General features: G+C 40.8%; 1 protein-coding gene across 2 annotated transcripts in view; it reads left to right on the forward strand.

Moving 5' to 3' along the window:
- Window positions 1–16736, forward strand: part of BACE2 (beta-secretase 2) — a 100715-nt gene extending 83979 nt beyond the window's left edge. For both annotated transcript variants that reach the window (XM_081574160.1, XM_081574161.1), the window contains one exon: window positions 16257–16736. In XM_081574160.1, coding sequence (XP_081430286.1) covers window positions 16257–16510 — 254 coding nt within the window. In that variant the 3' untranslated portion in view covers window positions 16511–16736. The remainder of the gene's footprint in view (window positions 1–16256) is intronic.
- The last annotated feature ends 3829 nt before the right edge of the window (window positions 16737–20565 follow it).

The following is a 20565-nucleotide window of genomic DNA, read 5'->3' on the forward strand; positions in this document are numbered from 1 at the left end:
AGACTTGACCAGAAACAGCTTTATTCATAAAACCAACCAAACTACCGCATTCATTTAGTAGTTCCATAAAACTATCATTTCCTTCAAACTAGGAACAGCCTCCTACAAAAGAGAGTGGGTAAGCAAATGGTCATCTTTCCACTCAGTGTAACACTACCTAGCAATTTTCTTTCTGCTGAAGAATGTACTTTAGGATTTCTTTTATTAAAATGCATGAAAGGTATATTTTATTTCACCATTTCTATTTTTTTAAATAATTTCATGTATTTATTTTTGGTTACCCTGGACCACGGGCTTTCTCTAGTTGCCATGAGTGAGGGCTACTCTCCATTGCAGTGCACAGGCTCTCACTGCGGCAGCTTCTCTCATTGGGGAGCACAGGCTCTAGGCACGCGGGCTTCAACAGCTGCAGCCCATGGGTTCAGTAGTTACGTTGTGCAGATCTAGGGTGCTTGGGCTTTAGTAGTTACTGCACACAAGCTTAGTAGCTGTGGCTTGTAGGCTCTAGAGCATGGATGCCCAAGTCGTGGTGCACAGGCTTAGTTGCCCCACGGCATGTGGAATCTTCCTGGGCCAGGGATTGAACCCATGTCTCCTTTATTGGCAGGCAGATTCTCATCCACTGCACCACCAGGGAAGTCCTCACCATTTCTTGAATCATAATTTAGCTATGTGTGGAATTTAGGCTGACCATTTTCCCTTAGTGTTCTGAAGATGCTATTCATTATTCTCCTGCCATCATAATTGACAGTGAGTTTCCATTGTTACATCTTTAAGGGTAATCTTTTCTTTCTCTCTGGACATTGTTGAGAGTTCTTTTAATTTTAAATTTTTAGTGTTCTGAGTTTTCACCATGATATATCTAGATGTAGGTTATTTTATTAGCTTGCTAAAACTCATTATACTCTCTGATTCTGATAATTTGTTTTTCATCATCAACCCTAGAAAATTCTCAGCAATATCTCCTCCACTATTGCCTCATATCCATTCTTCCTATTTTCTTCTAGTCTTCTATGAAATAAATTTTGGGATTTCTCATTATTTCCTGCATATCCCTTTACCTTTTATTCATATTTTTCTCTCTTCATCTTTGCTGAGTTTTGTGTGGGCTCCTCAGATACACCTTATATTAGCCTCGTTCTCTCTTCAGCTGTGTTCAATCTGTTTAACCTATTCTGTAAGTTTTTAACTACATTGACTGTATATTTCATTTCCAGAAATGCTATTTTGTATTTTCTCAAATGTACTAGTTTACTTTTCTATCCAATCCAATGAGTCGCTCAGTCATGTCCAGCTCTTTGCGACCCCTTGGACTGTAGCCTGCCAGACTCCTACCTCCATGGGATTTTCCAGGCAAGAATACTGAAGTGGGTTGCCATTTCTGCTGCCAGGGGATCTTCCCAACCCAGGGACTAAACCCGGGTCTCCTGCATTGCCGGCAGACTCTACTGTCTGAGCCACCAGGGACGCCCAGACTCAGTCATATGGAGTACATAAAATCTTCCCTTATTATTAATTTTTGATCATCATGATCTGTAGTATGGGTGTTTCCTAATTTGTTTAATCCTTATTGATAGACATTTAGATTATTTCTAACCTTTTGTTGTTACAGTGATGCTACAATGAACACCATTTAAATATGTCTATTCACACATAAGAAAGTATACCTCCAGGTTGGATTACTATAAGTAGAATTACTGGGTTGAAGGGTGTAGCATTTGTGATCTTGATGGATATTGTCACATTGCTTTCCTAACAGGTTATGCTTGTTTATACCTGGCTATACTAGTTCTCTAGCAATATATGTGATGGCCTGTTTCTCCAGTCAGACTCACTGACATGGTGACACACCTTGGGGAATTTTGCCAACGTGATGGGTGAAGAAGATTATCTCAGTGCAGTTTTAATTGTATTGCTTTATATAGGTGAGGTTGAGTTTCTTTTCATATATCTAAAGGCATTTGTTTTTCATTTTCTGTGAACTATCTACGCTGATCTTTTCCCCATTTTTTTTGTTGTTGGGTTTTTAGTTTTTAGCGTTAATTTGTAAGAGCTCTTTATGTGTCCATTTGTCTGGAGGGGGAAAAAAACACTAAAATTCATATCTCAATTGTAAATTATTCTTAAACTTTGTTTCTGATGAATTTTAGTGTCAAAACTATTTACTTTCATGCATTTAAGTACATCAGTCTTTTGCTCTAAGGTTCTTGGACTTAATGTTCCATTTCAAATTATCTTCCTCACTAGAATTATTCTGTGAGTTAAGTACTTTTACGTCTGGTTTCCCTTGGCATAGAATGTATAGATTATATATTTTTCCCCAAGATGACTACCAGATTGTTTCTATAACATTTATCAAATGATCTGTCTCTTCTTGACTAATTTGAATTCCCACTATTATTGCATACCAAATTCAAGTAAATACTTGAGAAATATATATTTATTTCTGGACTTATTATTTTGTTCAATTGATATGTTGTAGAGTATTATTTTCCTTTTGTTCTTTTTTTCAAAACTTCTCTGCTATTCTTAATTTTCTTTTCCTTTATGAACTTTTGAATCAGCTTGTTCAGTTAAAAAGACAATCTTGTTGACGTTTTAGCGAGCTTTAATCCCTTTAAACGCAGCTATTGTATAATTCAAGCAGATTGTTGTGTTTTCTAACATTGAAGGAGAACTCATCCCCCTGTTTTTGTGTCTACTGACTGTTCTGTCATGGTGGATTTTTTTCTCACTTGGTTTGTAATTTTTTTGTTGTGAACTTATCTTTGGTGAAAGTGAAAAGTGAAGTTGCTCAGTAGTGTCTGACTCTTTGCGACCCCATGGACTATAGCCTACCATGCTCCTCCATCCATGGGATTTTCCAGGCAAGAGAACTGGAGTGGGTTGCCATTTCCTTCTCCAGAGGATCTTCCTGACCCAGGAATCAAACCCGGGTCTCCCGCATTGTAAGAAGATGCTTTACCATCTGAGCCACCAGGGAAGTTCATCTTTGGTGAAAGTGCTTTTATTTTCCCATGTGAGAGACTTCAGTGCACTTTGGTTTGTAAAAATGTTCCTATAAAGCAATTTTGCATTTTTCTGTTGGGTGTTTTCAAACCAAGTATAGGGTTTCTACACCAAGTTGTATAAATTTATGTCAGCCATGCTTGAGGTACTGGTTTGGAGGTTCCATTTCTCATGGAAGAATCTTTCAACTTCTGCCCCTTCTCAAACCTCAGAAAGAGTCAGGCTTACTTGTTGGTAGAGATTTTCTGGATCTCTGTACCGATGGGCCAGACTTTCACTGGTATCTTGGCTCTAGTACCTCTCTCCTTGGTGCTGGGATCAAGCACCACCCCACCCCCCACTTGCAGGGTATTGAAACTGCAGCACTAGGGTCTGTTTCTAACCTCAGCTGCATATTTTAAATTGACCATTGTTTTATTCTCATTTCTATGTATTACGGCAGAATAAAGTTCTACCTTTGCATCAACCAGCACTTGAAAAATCTTTGGGAACTCCCCTTTCCCCTGCCCTGGGTCTTATTTTGGTTTTCATAATAATCTGTGCTTGTCAAACACCATTTAGTTTATGGGATTAGACTTCTATATAAGGGAAGGGCTGATGCAGGAAGGAGAGCAGTGAGTAGGAGCTCTTTGATTATAACTTGTTGGGGAGCATTTTAAAATATGCATGGTCCATATCCTCACCTCCTTCTGTAACCAAAGTATATCAGAATGGTGGCGGGTGGGAGGGTGATGGGTATTTTGGAAAAAGACCCCAAGATGCTTTTGTTCTGCTGCCCCCGCTTCTCCTCGACTCACCCTCCACTCCTACAGACAGTCACTGTTCTAGTCTCAGACCAGATAAACAAGGCAGGAGTCACAGTGAATCATGGAGCTGGCCAACCGGGGTCTTCAGCACATAGTCTCCCATGCCTGGAATAGGTATGAGGGACTGCAGTACTTTCAACTGCCTCTCTGTTGCCTGGGCCAAGTGTCCTAAAGCTAGGAAAATAATACAGTGCTAAAATTGACAACTTTCTCTTAATGTATCCAAAGCTTCTGAAATACCACCCATCTCTTTTTATAGATTGAGACATTTAGCACCCAAGAGCTGTATAGATTTCAGCTTAGAAAATTTGAGACACATCATGGATTGTGGCAATCGTTTCACTGTGAATTTTCTTTGCTGCAGGTTGAAACTGGATCTTCTGGTTCATGTTTAAAAATAGGAAAGTTAGCTGTTAAGAACAGAGTCTCAGAGATACGCCTCTGACATTTACTTAGAGTACAACCAAATGATGCCAATGCCAAGGGCCCCCAAAGACATAGATTGGGCAGCCCTGCTTCCTCACTTTACAAAAAAGAACAACGAGGCTTTGGGATGGTAAACGGCTTCAGGTAGGTAGTTGCAAAGCAAGGTGGTCCTAAATCCATTACACCTGTCCTGTAACCCAGGACACTTTCTAGTAAACCATGTCCACTCAGAAAGCATCTCAGTACTGACTAATCCATCCATCAAAGGGGACAAGTTACTTTGTTTTGTATGCTATGATGGAAAAGACCTGACCATGATAAATTTTATAGTTGGAAAAGGAGACATCTTCTTCAGGCGTTCATTATCAACTAGGTCCTCACCTCCTAGGCGATAAGACGAAAAATGCATGATTAAAATTTTAACCCAAGACTTTGGTGAAAGAATTTAAAATAACAGTGTGTTAACAGCTGACATTCCATAAACACTGGCCTTACTCCAGGCACCATGCTAAGTACTTAACTCCTGTTCACTTGATTATCCACACAACAAGACTGTGCTGTTATTATCTTCTCTTGACAGATGGGGAAACTGCAGGGCAATGAAGTTAAGTAACTTGACCAAAATGACACAGCTCATAAGTGACAAGTAGGATTTGAATCCCAGAGACCATGCTTTTAGCTACAGTATACTGTGGCTTCTCAGGAGATCAAACCAGTCAATCCTAAAGGAAATCAACCCTGACTATTCATTGGAAGGACTGATGCTAAAGCTCCAATCCTTTGGCCACCTGATGCAAAGAGTCGACTCTTTGGAAAAGACCCTGATGCTGGGAAAGATTGAGGGCAGGAGGAGAAGGGGGCGGCAGAGGATGAGATGGTTGGATGGCACCACTGACTCAGTGATCATGGAATTTGAGCAAACTCCAGGAGATAGTGAAAGACAGGGAAGCCTAGCATGCTGCAGTCCATGGGGTTACAAAGAGCTGGACACAACTTTGCAACTAAACAACAAATGAAGTTAAAAGTTCTGCAACCAAAGAATTAGTAGTATGTGTAATATATGTGCAGGCTTTTCTGTGAATGGCATTTCTAGAAAATATCCTCTAGATGTTATTTATTTAGTATTCATGTATTTTTAAATAAATAATAATTTTTGACTGCACTGGGTCTTAGCTGCTACACACAGGCTTTCTCTAGTTCCAGCAAGCAGAGGCTACTCTTTAGTGGCAGTGTGTGAGCTTTTCATTGTGGTGGCTTCTCATGTTGTGGAGAATAGGCTTAGGGCACTGGCTTAGTAGTTGTGGTGTGTGGGCTTAGTTGCCCCACAGCATGTGGGATCTTCCCAGACCAGGGATCAAACCCATGTTCCCTGGCTTGGCAGGCAGACTCTTCACCATTGGACCACCAGGGAAGTCCCAGATGTAATTGAAAATCAACTTTATTAAAAAAAAAAAAAAAAAAGAAAATCAACTTTCCTTTAGTATTGCGTGCTATGATCAGATGCTCAATCAGGTCCAACTCTTTGTGACCCTATGGACTGTAGCCCACCGGGCTCCTCTGTCCATGGGATTCTCCAGGCAAGAATACTGGAGTGGGTTGCCATTTCCTCTTCCAGGGGATCTTCCCAACTCAGGGATCGAACCCACATCTTTAACATCTCCTGCATTGGCAGGCAAGTTCTTTACCACTAGCACCACCTGGAAAGCCCTTCGTGTTGAGTAGCTAGTTAGCAAATGAGAAGTCTGTTGTCTCCAGATGATACATTATGTCTGACAACATTAAATGGGTGCTAGTTCTCAAAAACTTTTTAAAAGATACGTAACTTTCCTGATTATAAGAATGACACACGTACATTAAAGAAAGTTGGATGATTTTTTTTTTACCACTTTTATTGTATTTATATATATGTACAGATGGTCCTAGACTTAAATGATGGTTTGACTTGAGATTTTTTTGGCTTTATAATGGTGTGAAAGCCATATGCATTCAGTAAAAAGTTTACTTCGAGGTGTGAATTTGGATCCTTCACTGAGCTGGCGATACGCGGTCCAATGCTCATGGAGTGCTGGGCTGTGGCAGCCACAGTTCCCAGTCAGCCAGGTAATCACAAGTGTAAATAACCGATATCCCTAGAACTATTCTGTACCCACAGATGCTGTTTTCCACTTTCAATACAGTATTCAATAAATTGCAGGAGAGATTCAACCCATTGTTATAAAATAAGGTTTGTCTCAGATGATTTTCCCCATGTACGCATGCTCAGCCTCTAAGTCGTGTCCTACTCTCGCAACCCCGTAGACTGTAGCCCACCAGGCTCCTCTGTCCATGGGATTTCCCAGGCATGAATACCCGAGTGGGTTGCCATTTCCTCCTCCAGGGCATCTTTCTGAACCAGGGATCAAACCCACGTCTCCAGCATTGCAGGTAGATTCTTTACCACTGAGCCATGTGGAAGCCCTGATTTTGCACACCTGTAGGCAAATGTAGGTGTTCTGAGCACAGTTAGGATAGTCCAGGCTAAGCCAGGATGTTCAGTATGTTAGGTGTATTAAATGCATTTTTGATTTAGTGATATTTTCAACTCACCATGCTTTTATTGTGATGTAACTCCTAAGTCTAGGAAGGGGTGTGTGTGTGTGTCAGATATGAAAAAGTGTATAAGCTTGGGCATTCCACTTAAAGAACAACACTAAAATCAATTGCTAGGTACCTAACAGAGCTGGGGTTGGTTTTGTTTTTTCTTTTTCAGCCTAAATGCAATCATTTTCACATCTGTTATTCTTTGATGCATTTTTTGACTGCCTTGTTCTTTGGATTTTTTAAAAGCATTGTTGAGATATGATATGAAATGAGCCGTTCACATTATAGAATACAATTTGAAAAGTTTTACATAAGACGATAAACATTTCCATCAGGCCCCAAAATTTCCTTGTAGTTTTCTGTTCTGTCTACCCCCTAGACCTTGCTGCCCTCCAACCCCAGCCCCAGATAGCCCCTGATCTGCCTTCTGTCACTACAGATTACTTTTCCCTTGTTAGAATTTCATATAAATGAATCATAGCATGCATTCCTTTTTGCCTGGCTTCTTTCACTCAGCATAATTATTTTAAGATTGACTTCGTTTTGTTTCATGTATCACTAGTTCATTCATTTTTATGCTGTGCAGTGCTCAACTGCACAGATATAATTGGTTTACCCCCTTTCACCTGTTGAATTTGGGTTGTTTCTGGGTTTTTTGGCTGTTATAAATTAAGTTGCTCTGAAAATCAGTGTTGAAGTCCTTGGACATAATTTTCATTTCTCCTTAGTAAATACTTAGAAGTGGAATGGCTGAGTCATATCAAGGGGACGTGATTCTCTTCCTAAGAAATTGCCAAACTGTTTTTCAGAGTTGACTGTGTCATTTTCCATTCCCACCAGCTGTATATGAGTGTTTCAGTGCCTCTACATACTCATCAACATTTGATGTGGCCAGTCTTTGTCATTCTAATAGGCAGCTGTTTTTGTTGTTCAGTCCTCCTCCAGAGGCTCTTCCCAACCTAAGGATCAAACCCATGTTTGCTGCATTGCTGCTACTGCTACTGCTAAGTCACCGTGGATTCTTTACCACTGAGCCACTGGGGAAGCCCCCAGTAGGTAGTTAGTGGTATCTTATTGTGGTTTAAATTTGCCTTTCCGTAATGACTAATAGGCTTTAACATCTTTTCATGTGCTTATTTGCCATTCACACATCTTCTTTGGTGAAGTGTCGAAAAGACACTGGAAAACAGTTTTCTTACCCATGTTTGTACTAAGTTGCTGTTTCTTGGGCTTCCCAGGTGGTGCTAGTGGTAAAGAACCGCCTGCCATTGCAGGAGACAAAAAGGCTCGGGTTTGATCCCTGTGTCAGGAAGATGCCCTGGAGGAGGGCATGGCAACCCACTCCAATATTCTTGCCTGGAGAATCCCATGAAAAGAGGAGGCTGGCAAGCTACAGGCCGGCCACAGGGTCGCAGAGCCGTGCTGAATCAACTTAGCACACACACTTGTTTTCTTATTTTTGAGTCATTGTTCTTTATATTCAGAATGCAAATCTTTTGTCAAAAATGGGACTTGCAAATATTCTCTCCCAATATTTTCAGCCTCTTAACATTGTCTTTCAAAGAGGACAGATTCTTAATTTTGATGAAATAAGACTCAATCAATGTTTTTCTTTTTTACATTGTGTATTTTAGTGTTATAGCTAAGAAATTTTTTGCTTCACTTGATGATGTGAAGATTTCCTCCTATGTTTTCTCTAAGCATTTTATAGTTTTAGAAATGTTTCCAAATATTTAGGAATTTTCCAGTCATCTTTCAGTTGCTAATGTCTGGTTCCACCATTGCCAGAGAACACACTTAGTATAAGTTGAATCCTTCTAAATTTATTGAAAGTTGTACTGTGGCCCAGGAAATAGTATTGGTAAATATTCCATGTGCTCTTGAAAACAATGTATATTCTGTTGTGTGGGTGGAGTATTCTATAATTGTTAACTTAGGTAATAGGTCATCTATGTCCTTAGTTATTTTCTATTTTTAAGAAAAGGAATTTGAAATCTCTGACCCTATTTGTAAAATTGTTTCCTCCTCCTTGCACTTTTACCATTTTTATTTTATATATTTTGAAATTCTGTTATTAGGTATAAAAATATTTAGTATTATGCCATGTTTATGAACTGAACATTTTATCATTATGAAATTACCATGTTTATCTGATAGTACTCTGCTCTGGATCTACTCTGTCTGATATTATATGCACTCTGGGTTTCTTTTTATCAGCATTGGCACGATACATCTTTTTAAATCCTATGACTTTCAACATAATTGAGTAGTAACATTTAAAGTGGGTTTCTTGTAAGTAGCATATAGTTGGGTCTTGCTTTTTATCTAGTTTGACAATCCCCATTTTTTAACTGGAGTGCTTAGACCAGACATCAGCCAACAACAGCCGGTAGCTAAATCTGGCATGTGACCTGCTTCCATATGGCCCATAAACTAAGAATGGTTTTTACATTGTTAAATGGTTGTTAAAAAATCAGAAGGAATATGTGATAGAAACCATGTGTGACCCCCAAAATTAACATGTTTACAGTCTGGTCCTTTATGGAAAAAGTTCACAAACCCCTAGTGTAGACTATTTATATTTCATGAGATGATTGATATGGTTGGATTTAAGTCTGTAGTCTTGCTATGTATTTTCTCTGTCTCAGCTGTTCCTTTTTTCTCTTTCCATCTTTTCTTGAATTGAGTATTTTTTTCTCCTCAGCTAGTTTATTAGCTATGACTCTTGGCTATGTTATTTTAGTGGCTCTAGGGTTTGTAGTATCCATTTACTTTATCACACCTACCACTTCCTGTAGTAAACAAACCTACAAACTATCCTTCCCTTTCTTGCCTTCTATCCTTTCTATAATATTACTATCATGCATATTTTACAAATCTTCTGTGCGTGAATGCTAAGTCACTTCAGTTGTGTCCAACTCTGTGTGATCCTATGGACTGTAGCCCACCAGGCTCCTCTGTCCATGGGATTTCCCAGGCAAGGATACTGGAGTGGGTTGCCATGCCCTCTTCCAAGGGTTCTTCCCGACCCAGGGATTGAACCCACATCTCTTATGTCTCCTGCATTGGCAGCAGGTTCTTTACCACTAGCACCACCTGGGAAGCCCAGAACTCACCCAGTACATTGTTATTACTTTTGCTTGAAACAGTCAGTTATCTTTTTAAATATTTAAAGTTAGAAATAAAGATTTTACAATTGCCTACATAGTTAGCATTTCTAGTGTTCATTTCTGTGTGTAAATCCATGTTTCCACCTGATCTCATTTTTCTTCTGCTGGAAGGGTTTCCTTTAGTGCATTTGATAGTACAGATCTGAGGTAATGATTTCTTTCTTTTTTTCAGTTTTATTGAGGTATAATTGACAAATAAAAGCTATATATATTTAAGGTGTACAAATTGATGTTTTGATATACATGTATGTTGTAAAGTGATTTATTGCTGTTTAGTCAGTCATGTCCAACTCTTTGTGACCCCATGGACTGTAGCCCGCCAGGCTCCTCTGTGCATGGGGATTCTCCAGGAAAGAAGACTGGAGTGGGTTGCCATTTCCTTCTCCCTGGGTTGGAATCTTTCCAACCCAGGGATCGAACTCACATCTCCTTCATTGGCAGGCAGGTTTTTGTTGTTGTTGTCATTTTACCACTGAGCTACCGAGGAAGCCCACTGTGAAATGATTACTCAAAGTAATTGACATATTCATCATCTCACATAATCCTTTCTTTTTTTTTTTTTTATAAATTTATTTACTTTAGTTGGGGGCTAATTACTTTACAATATTGTAATAGTTTTTGCCATACATTGACATGAATCAGCCATGGGTTTACATGTGTTCCCCTTCCTGGACCCCCCACCCACCTCCCTCCCCATCCCATCCCTCTGGGTCATCCCATTGCCCCGGCCCTGAGCCCTTGTCTCATGCATCGAACATGGAATGGTGTTCTGTTTCACATACGATAATATACATGTTTCAATGCTATTCTCCCAGAACGTCCCACCCTCACCTTCTCCCACAGAGTCCAAAAGACTGTTTTATACATCTGTGTCTCTTTTTCTGTCTCGCATATAGGGTTATTGTTATCATCCTTCTAAATTCCATATATGTGTGTTAATATACTGTATTGGTGTTTTTCTTTCTGGCTTACTTCACTCTGTATAATGGGCTCCAGTTTCATCTACTTCATTAGAACTGATTCAAATGTATTCTTTTCAATGCCAGCCCTTTTTTTCTTTTTTCCTTTTTTTTTTCCTTTTTTTTTGGTGGTAGTGAGAACACTTAAAATACACCCTCTTAGCAAATTTCAAGTCTATAATACAATACTGTTAACTACAGTCACCATGCTGTACCTTAAATCCCAGACTTACTCATCTTGCATAACTAAAACTTTGCCTCCCTTAACCAATATCTCCCCTTACATGTACCCCCCAGCCCCTAGCAACCACTATTCTACTCTCTGAATCTGTGAGTTTGACTTTTTTGAGATTTCATATGTAAGTGGATCATGCCGTGTTTGTCCTTCTGTGTCTGGCTTATTCCATTTAGCAGTATTCTCCAGGTTCATCCATGTTGCCCAGATGGCAAGATATCCTTTTAAGACTGAATAATATCTCAGTGTGAATACGTGTGTGTATGTCTGCTTATGATAAATTCTTTCAGCTTGTATATGTCTGAAAACATTTCTTTTTCTTCACTTTTGATAAATACTTTTGCTTGAGATAGAATTCTAGGCTGGCTGGGTTTCTCCCCTTGGTACTCTAAAGATATCACTTTTCTGTCTTTTAGCTTGTATAGTTTCTGACATGAAATCATCTCTAATCCTTTTCTTTGTTCCTTTGTACATAATCTTTCTTTTCTCTCTTCTTTAAAGATTTTCTCTTGAACACTGGTCATCGGCAATTCACTACTGTATTTATGTTTCCTGTCCTTGGTGTTCTCTGAGCCTCTTGGATCAGTGGGTTTATAGTTTTTATCCCATTTGGAAAATTTTTAGTCACTATTGCTCCAAATATTCTTTCTGCCTCCCACCCTCTCCTCTTATTTGGGTGGTCCCACAGTTTACTGACTTTCTATTTTTTTCAGTATTTTACTTTGTTTCATTTTAGTCATTCATATTGCTGTGTTTTCAAGTTCGCTTATCTTTTTTTTTCCAATGTGTAATCTGCTATTAACACCATTCAGTGTATTTTTCATCTCATGTAATGTAGTTTTTAATCCCTAGAAGTTTGATTTATATCTTTTTTATAGTTTGTATTTTGAGACTTCCCAGGTGGCACAGCGGTAAAGAATCTGCCTGCCAATGTAGGAGACACAGGAGATGTGGGTCCAATCCCTGGGTTGGGAAGATTCCCTGGATAAGGAAATGGCAACCCACTCCAGTATTTTTGCCTGGAGAATCCCATGGACAGAGGAGCCTGGTGGTTACAGTCCACGGGGTCACAAAAGAGTCAGACACAACTGAGCACGTCTCTATTTAATGTGACTAATATTTTGTCTATCATTTCCTAAGTAGAATAGAGTAATAATAACTGGCTTAATATAATTTTAATAATCCTATCACCTGTGTCATTTCTTCCTAAATTTTAATTTATTAATTTTTCCCTATTATGAATTTTTCTGTTTCTTTGCACCTTGGTAATTTTGTATTAGATGACAGACATTGTGAATTTTACCCTGTTGGGTGCTGAATACTTTTGTGTTCTTTAGAATACCCTTGAGATTTGTTCTGGGTCACAATTAATTTCCTTATAAAGAGTTTGATCCTTTTTTTGTCTTGCTTTTAAGCTTTACCAGAGGCATCAGAATAGTTAGTCTAGGGATAATCTTTCCTACTACAAAGGAAAGACCTTTAGTACTCTAAGTACCCTGTGAATTGAGTGAGTTTTTCTGGGTTTTTGTTTCTCACTCTGGGAAGCAGTTAAACAGGAAATAATTGGCCACAGTCACTATTCTTATGTGAGTGTAAGAATTATTATTGTTGTGTGAGCTCACATGATTCTTGTGTGAGCTCCAAGCAGTTTCTTCTCATCCTTCCAAGTGGTTCTTTCACTGGCCCTCATTCATTTTAAGGTCAGCACTGGGCTGACGGCTCAGAAGTCCTCTGGGGATGTGTGGGGTTTCACCGTGTAGCTCTCTCTCCTCTGCACCACGCTACCTGCAAACCCCAAGAGCCCTTGCTTCTCTGGGTTTCTGCCTCTGTCTCCCCAACGTGGGTGACACTCTGCCAGTGTCGCCCTTGCCCTTGTCTCTGCCACTGCCCAGAAACTCCCTCAGTGTAGGAAGAAGGGCACCTGGGAGGCTGGCTCCATCTGTTCCCATGCCTCAGGGTTTACTGTGTCTCTTTACCCAAGTTTTAATATCTTCAGAGTCTTTTTCATTTTTTTGTGTGTCTATTATTTTAGTTGTTTCAGGTGGAAGGGTAAATCTTGTCCCTCTTCCATGTTGTTTGGAAATAGAAGTGGTTTCAAGTGACTTTTCATTTCTTGGTGCTTTGTTCTATTAAGATATTATCTTTCCACTAAGCATGTTTCATTCTCATAATTGCTTATTAAAGCTTCTCTATTTATAAAGTAAATGAATCTTTGAAAAGACAAATGGCCTACTGTGGAAGGACATTTGCAACAAAAGAAAGTTTTAGTATATGCACGACTCTTACAAATCCATGAGAAAAAAATAGGAATTATAATAGAAATGGTCAATAAGTGTATTTTTCCAATGGATCCCCAACTAGTAATCAAAGAACTACAAACATGATTTTGGATTGAAAACCATCATTTTTCCTTATAGATGCTGATGTTGGTAAGAGTGTGAGAAGTGGTACCCCAACCTGTGTTCATGGGCATATGTGTGCAGTATCTCAGCCTTTCTTGTGTGTATGTTGTCAGCATATATCCAGATGCCTAAAAGTGAGCGTACCTTGACCCATAGTTTTACTTTATTAACTCATTCTGAAACAAACTATGAATAAGGGCAAAGACTTAGGTACATGATGTTTCATATGTCAGTGTTCACGGTGGTGGAAATATTAAAAACCACTTAAATGGTCTCAGAGATTGGTAAGCAGATTTGATACATCTATAATATGGTTTTTGTATAATCATAAAAACAGCATGGTTGAAAATTAAATGATATGAAAGACATATCACATAGAAAGTGAAAATACAGTGTATGGAACAGCATGATTCCATCTTTGTTTAAAAAATTGATGCCTATGATTATATTCAAAAATGTCAGTATTGGTTATTTCTGAGTGGTAATTTTTGAGCATGTTTTTATTTCCTTATTTACTTACAGTTTCAAATTTTTTACCATATTATCTATTGCCTTTGTAATAAAGGTTATTTTTGTTATGTAACAATGTGTATGCTCAGTCGTATACAACTCTTTGTGATCCCATGGACTGTAGCCCACCAGGCTCCTCTGTCCATGGGATTCTTCAGGCAAGAATACTGCAGTGGGTTGCCATTTCCTTCTCCAGGGGATCTTCCTGACCCAGAGATCTAACCTATGTCTCCTGTATCTTCTGCTTGGTAAGTGAATTCTTTACCCACTGAGCCATCAGGGAAGCCCTTGTTATGTAGTGTTTGTTAAATGCTCTAGGGGCTTCCCTATGGCTCGGATGGTAAACAATCTGCCTGCCATTCAGGAGACCCAGGTTGTGTCCCTGGGTGAGGAAGATCCCTGCAGGAGAACATGGTAACTCACTCCAATATTCTTGCCTGGAGAATCCCATGGGCAGAGAAGCCTGGTGGGCTACAGTCTACAGGTCGCAGGAAGTCTGACACAACAGAGTGACTAACACTTCACTTTTCTTTCTGTCGATAGCTGAGGATTGCTGTAGGCCCTTGAGCGTCTAGATGAACAGAAGGCCAGCATCCCTCTGTTCATAGGTCTTTGCATGCTCTGTTTCTTGCTTTTCTCTCCCAGCACTTTTAGAAAAAGTCAGGCGTGCTACATGCTAAGTTATTTTAGTCGTGTCCATCTCTTTGTGGCACTATGGACTGTAGCCCTCCAGGCTCCTCTGTCCGTGGGATTCTCCAGGCAAGAATATGGAGTAGGTTGTCATACTCTCCTCCAGGGGATCTTCCTGATGCAGGGATCGAACCCACATCTCTTATGTTTCCTGCTTTGGCCGGCAGATTCTTTACCACTAGCGCCACCTGGGAAGAGAAAAAGCCATGTATCTGTATTAACAGAATCCACATCTGTAGTAAGAAAAAGCAACCTCTTTGCAAATTATTCACGTTTGTCTTTCCCCCTACTTTAGACCATACCTTTAAAGGCTGTGATTCCATTATTATTTTGACTTTTTCTTCCCTTGGTAAAAAAGGATCTTACTTGGCAGGCCTTAGTATCTTGAGGCTTTACCTATAGGAAAATTAAATGCTTAGCAGTCAGTTTAAATGGGTCATGAGGTCTTTTTCTTTTTCCAAGTAAAACTTGAGATGCCAAGCAAATTCTATACTTCTGAAAGGAGCAGATCAGACTAGTACAGACAAATGAAATACTAGTGATCCCTAAACCTGCTTTGGGAAGTCCATCTCCAGGAAGAATGCTTTTTAGGAATCAGTTTGCAAAAGTAATGGGTAGAATTGTAGCTGTGTTTTGGGGTGTGTTTTTTTTTCCTTGTTACCAGTTATGTCCTAAATCCACTGGTATACTCATTTAACACTTTTTTTATTTTATTTTTTCACCTCAAAACATGTGGGATCTTAGTTCCCTGACTAGGGATTGAACCCACTCCCCCTTCAATGGAAGTGCAAAGTCTTAACCACTGAACCACCAGGGAAGTCCCTCATTTACCTCTGTTGATTCTGGGCTCTGTGTCCACTGGAGATGTGACCTGGGACAAGCATGGGGTGGGGAAGAGTCTCCTGGGCCAGGCTAACCCCTCTGGTCTTGGAACCCATTAGGAGTGTGGGTCAGGCTGATGTAGGCATGTTACCTACTATGCAATCTACCACGGAGCGTGAACTCAGGATGACTCCACAGGGTAAATCCCCATGATTCTGGAAGGCGCAGCTGAGTTTTCTGTTCTAGATGCTTCTTACTCTTCCTTGATCATCTCCACTGAGGGCACACAGCCACACGGCTCACCAGCGGGCTCTGACTGGTACACGCTCACCTGCCTGGTGCTCCATTCTTGTCGTGAAGTACCTGGTGCTTCTGTATCCTTCCGCACATTGCTCTCTGCCATGTGGGTTCAGCACCTGCAGACCTTGAGACACGCTGTCACTCCAGCAAGAAGGGAACTGGACCCTCTGAAGGCACACGGCCACCGAGACCTCCCTGGTGTGTGCTCAGACGCCAGGGCCTTTGGAACATGACAGCCAATGTGACTTGACTGTGGGTGATAAAGCAAAAGGTTATCGCTTGTGTCATGTGATAGAGATGGACTGCTCGTTTCACAGCTGTGGCTTTTCCCCCTTCTGTCTCCTCAGAAATCGCAAGTGCTCCGGTGTCTGAAATTTCTGGGCCTTTCTCAACAGAGGACATAGCCAGCAACTGCGTCCCTGCCCTGCCGTTGAACGAGCCCATTCTGTGGATCGTCTCCTATACTCTCATGAGCGTGTGTGGAGTCATCCTTCTTGTTTTAATCACCCTGCTGCTACTTCCGGTCCGGTGTAGGCATCACCCCCGAGATCCCGAGGTGGTCAACGATGAGTCCTCGCTCGTACGGCATCGCTGGAAATGAAGAGAAAAGCCTAGTGACCGTGAACTCGACAATTAAGACGATTCAGTGCAGCAGGCAGGGGTTATACGGCAAGGCTTCTTCCTGTGCGCATTAGTCTTAAATCTCTGTTTTGCTCCCAGATGCCTTCCAGATTCACTGTATTTTGATTCTTGACTTTATAGCTTCCTTTTTCTCCCCTACTTCCAAGGAAAATGATAATAAAAAAGCACCTCATTCTTAATCGAAACAGAGTGAATTGAGCTTCAGGCTTTATGTAGCTGGTTATGCCAAACTATTTGGGTGTGCCACCCTCCCCAAAAACAAACCAACCAACCAACCACAAGCCTTGGCTTGTTCTCTTTTCCTTTCTATCTCTGGAGAAATAAGTGCATATACTTTATAACTCTTCCTAGCTAATGGGAAGCTTTTTGTATTGATCACATTTAAGGGTATTTTGTACCAGGATCCGCCTGAGTCAAAGTGATACAAGAAGGTTTGCAATATGACAGCAGGGGAAGTAGTCTGGGGCCTGATGATAAAAAACATCCTGCCCCCTTCTAAGTTGGAAGGAGAGCATCAGGCCCCTTTTCTGGGTCTCTCTGTGCTCTGCATGCATGCTCAGTCACTTCAGCTGTGTCCAACTCTTGGTGACACTATGGACTGTAGCCGCCAGGCTCCTCTCCACGGGGTTCTCCAGGCAAGAATACTGGAGTGGGTTGCCACGCCTTCCTCCAGGAGATCTTCCCAACCCAGGGACTGAACTCACAGCTCTTGCATCTCCTGCATTGGCAGGGGGATTCTTTACCACTAGCACCACCTGGGAAGTCCTGGGTCTCCCTGTGATCTGAAGGAGAGCTGGACTCTACTAGGAAGACATGATCGCTCAAGTCTTAACCAGCCTTTTCTGAAGACGGAAGGCCTTCAAGTGCAAAAGAAGCCTACTCTTTGTGCTCAATACTTGCATAGTACTATGGATATGAAAGTAAAAACTACCTCTGTCAACACTTTGCCCAGGGTCCTGTGCCTGGTGGGGTACAGGCAGCCTGGTTCCAGCCATTGCCCCCACCTAAAGAATCCTCTTTCCAGCAGGAGAGACATAATAGGTGCTGAACCACAGATCAACCTGGAGATGTTCTGTCACGGAGCTGGTTATCATCACATACGCTTACTCTTACCCAAAATGGATAAACACTGTATACAGGAGAAAAACAGATTCTCTTTCACTAGCTTAATTGTTTCTTTTTCCAAGTCTCCCCTGAAGGTAGGTTGCTGATTACTCTTTTGGGAAATAGAGACATGGCTCAGTGCCCATACCCCTGAGGGAGTTTCTACTTTTTCCTGTGCTTTGGAACCATGAGCTTCTGTGTGCAGAACCGCCAAGGCTTGAGCACACCCAGCTGAAAGAGCTTATCCAGGTGCAACAAGCAGCTGACCTACATGCTTCTTCCCTTTGGCATGTTCAGTCTTTGGTGATGAGTCAGGTGTGCGGTGGTTTCCTTATTTGGGGAACTCCACACTTGCTATCATTTATTTGAGGACTTTGGCAAAGAAAAGCAGAAGCCTTTAACTTGAGGTCATTACAAGAAGTGTTTAAAGGCAATATCCTTTCTCTTGCTGTGTGCCAAGTTCAAGGTTCCCTTTGCATCACTGTTGGGGTGGGTCAGATATACACTACAAACCCAGAAGGGCTCACTGAAGCATGTCCTCTGGCTGGGATGTTGTTCATGTTCCTGTGGATGTTTCAGTCACCTGCCCGGTTCCCTGTCTCCCCAAGTCACTTCCATATTGAGAAATAGATGACCCTGACAAAGATGACTGTGCCAGAGAGATGCAGGGCCATTGATATGTGTCTTAGTGTCCTCCCAGACACTAAGTGTCCCTCAGGGGCCACAAGAATCTTGTGCCAAAGGACTGAGTTGCATCTTAGAACATGGATCTTCTGTGTTAATTCAGATATGGCTGTGGTGAGAATGGAGCCCTCTTGAAATGGGATGAGAACAGGACATTGTCATCAGAAGTTCATTGTCATTTGCAGCCTCAGCTAGCTGAGAGGTAATAATTTCAAAATACATTTCAGAGATAGAAATCTCTGGGAAGTCCCATTCTCTTTTTGCCCTCTTGGCTTTTTCATGGGTTCCTGTTTGGCGGTCCACTTTACCTGGACGTGAAGGTGAGACCCCTTCACAGTGCTCTCCCCTTGCTCTGAAAACTCCGAACTCCTGAAATAAAAGAAGGGGATTGTATATATGACCTGGTTAATTCTGCTGCTTATTGCTTTACTCGGGCATCTTCTGTTTCATTTTCCCGTGTTTGGTTTCTGAGCTGGGGACTGTCTCTCCTGCCACCAACTAGCAGGCATGGTTCCCAGAATACTTGATAATAGCAAGTTAGATTTCAAGCTTGGGTGCTTGAATGAAGTTTGCTGTAATGCTCTGTATTTCCTATCAAATTTCTCTACCTTTTCATCTGAGATGTCAGTGGATGTGACAGTTTAATGGAAATACTGAAATTACAAAAGCATAACTTAGCAACAAGAATGAAATAGACAATTGAAATTGGGACGTTTTCCTGGCATGCCTTGCTGCTGAAAATTGGACTTTGAGTCAAAACCTTGTTAGTGACACGCACCTCCTCTGGTTATGTAAATTGATCCTTCGCTTGGCAAACCTTCAAGTAGGCTTGCTTTGAACAGGAAAGGAGATAGCAGCTCTTTGGGGGTGTCATTTTTACCAGGCAGCACACTGTGGAAGGGGCTGGATGATGGTCCTCTCCTGAAAGATGCAAATTATCATCAGGTTTTTGTCAAAACCTTGTCAACTCTCTGATGGAAAAAGGATGTTTTTACGTGAACAATGTATTTTTTTAAATAGGCCGACGCTTTATATTCTTGATGAGTTATTCAGAAGCCTGAAATGAAACCCTGTCTTCAGAACCTGAAACTGTTTATCAAAAATAGCAATGAGATGGGGATTGATTATATTTTTTCCTCTGAAATTTAGAAGCACTGCAACCGACTGGTGTATGATCACCATGGTGAACTATTTTGTATTTCTTATGAACCAAAACACAGGGACCTGGTGTTAAAGAAATAGATTCCTGGTGCGTGACAACAGGGATGGTCTCCCTGAACACAGCCCACTCCCAGACTTTTGTAAGGATTTTTCTTACCTGCTTCTGTGAAATGCAGACTTTTTGGTCCGAGATAAATTTGGGGTCGGTTACAGTTCAAAACTGTGAAAGTAACTCCCAGCAATGAGGCATTAACAACTTCACAGAGCTTTGGGTCGTAGATTCTACAAAGCAGTTTTGCTTTGGGGATTCCATTATCTCCTTCAAGAGGAGCAGGACTATTTCTTCATTTAATAGGATCTCCTCTCAAATGGAAATTTGTTAAATTCCTCTTACCAGATCCCCACTAGGGGAGTTGCCAGGCATGGTTCAGTGCCAAGTTCTAGCCTGGTGTCACCTGATGTCATTAGAAATAAATCACTGCCTGACAGCCTGTTCCATAAACAACAATAATTGAGTTTCACAGACTTTATCCTTATTAGCAGAAAGCAAATAATTGAGTGGAATCCCAATGCATTTTTCTTTTGCATAAACTTATTAGAATTGATAACAGAACTGTTCACAGGGAATACTTGCCACTGAGGGTGTTTTCTCTTTTAGGCAAAACAACTAAACACTAACCATAAAATGTAAAATGATGAGTTTTGCCAAGAGAGACACTAGATTTCTGGGGCCAAGAAAACTCCACACGACAGAAGTTGTTGTGTACAGTTTCAGTGGGTTTTAAGAATTTCAAATTCGAACTTGTGGCAGTTTACCAATTAAATAGCAAGATGGAAAAATACATTTTGAAAGTGAGGAGGGGAAAATACAAATATAATTGAAAGTGTGCTAACAAAATAAGCGGAATTAGCTCTTTTGGAAAATGGCTTCAATTCCATGAATCAGCAGATTTCTTTTACTCTTAACATTGCTGAAGCCATGGGAGATGTGATTTATTTCACACAGCTGCAAACCCCAAATTTCAAGAACATTCAAGCTGGGAAATATGTGTCAAATGTCAACAC

The sequence above is a fragment of the Giraffa tippelskirchi genome, chromosome 2, assembly GCF_054371585.1.
Source record: "Giraffa tippelskirchi isolate mGirTip1 chromosome 2, T2T-mGirTip1v1.2.pri, whole genome shotgun sequence".
In the NCBI taxonomy this organism is placed as follows: Eukaryota; Metazoa; Chordata; class Mammalia; order Artiodactyla; family Giraffidae; genus Giraffa; species Giraffa tippelskirchi.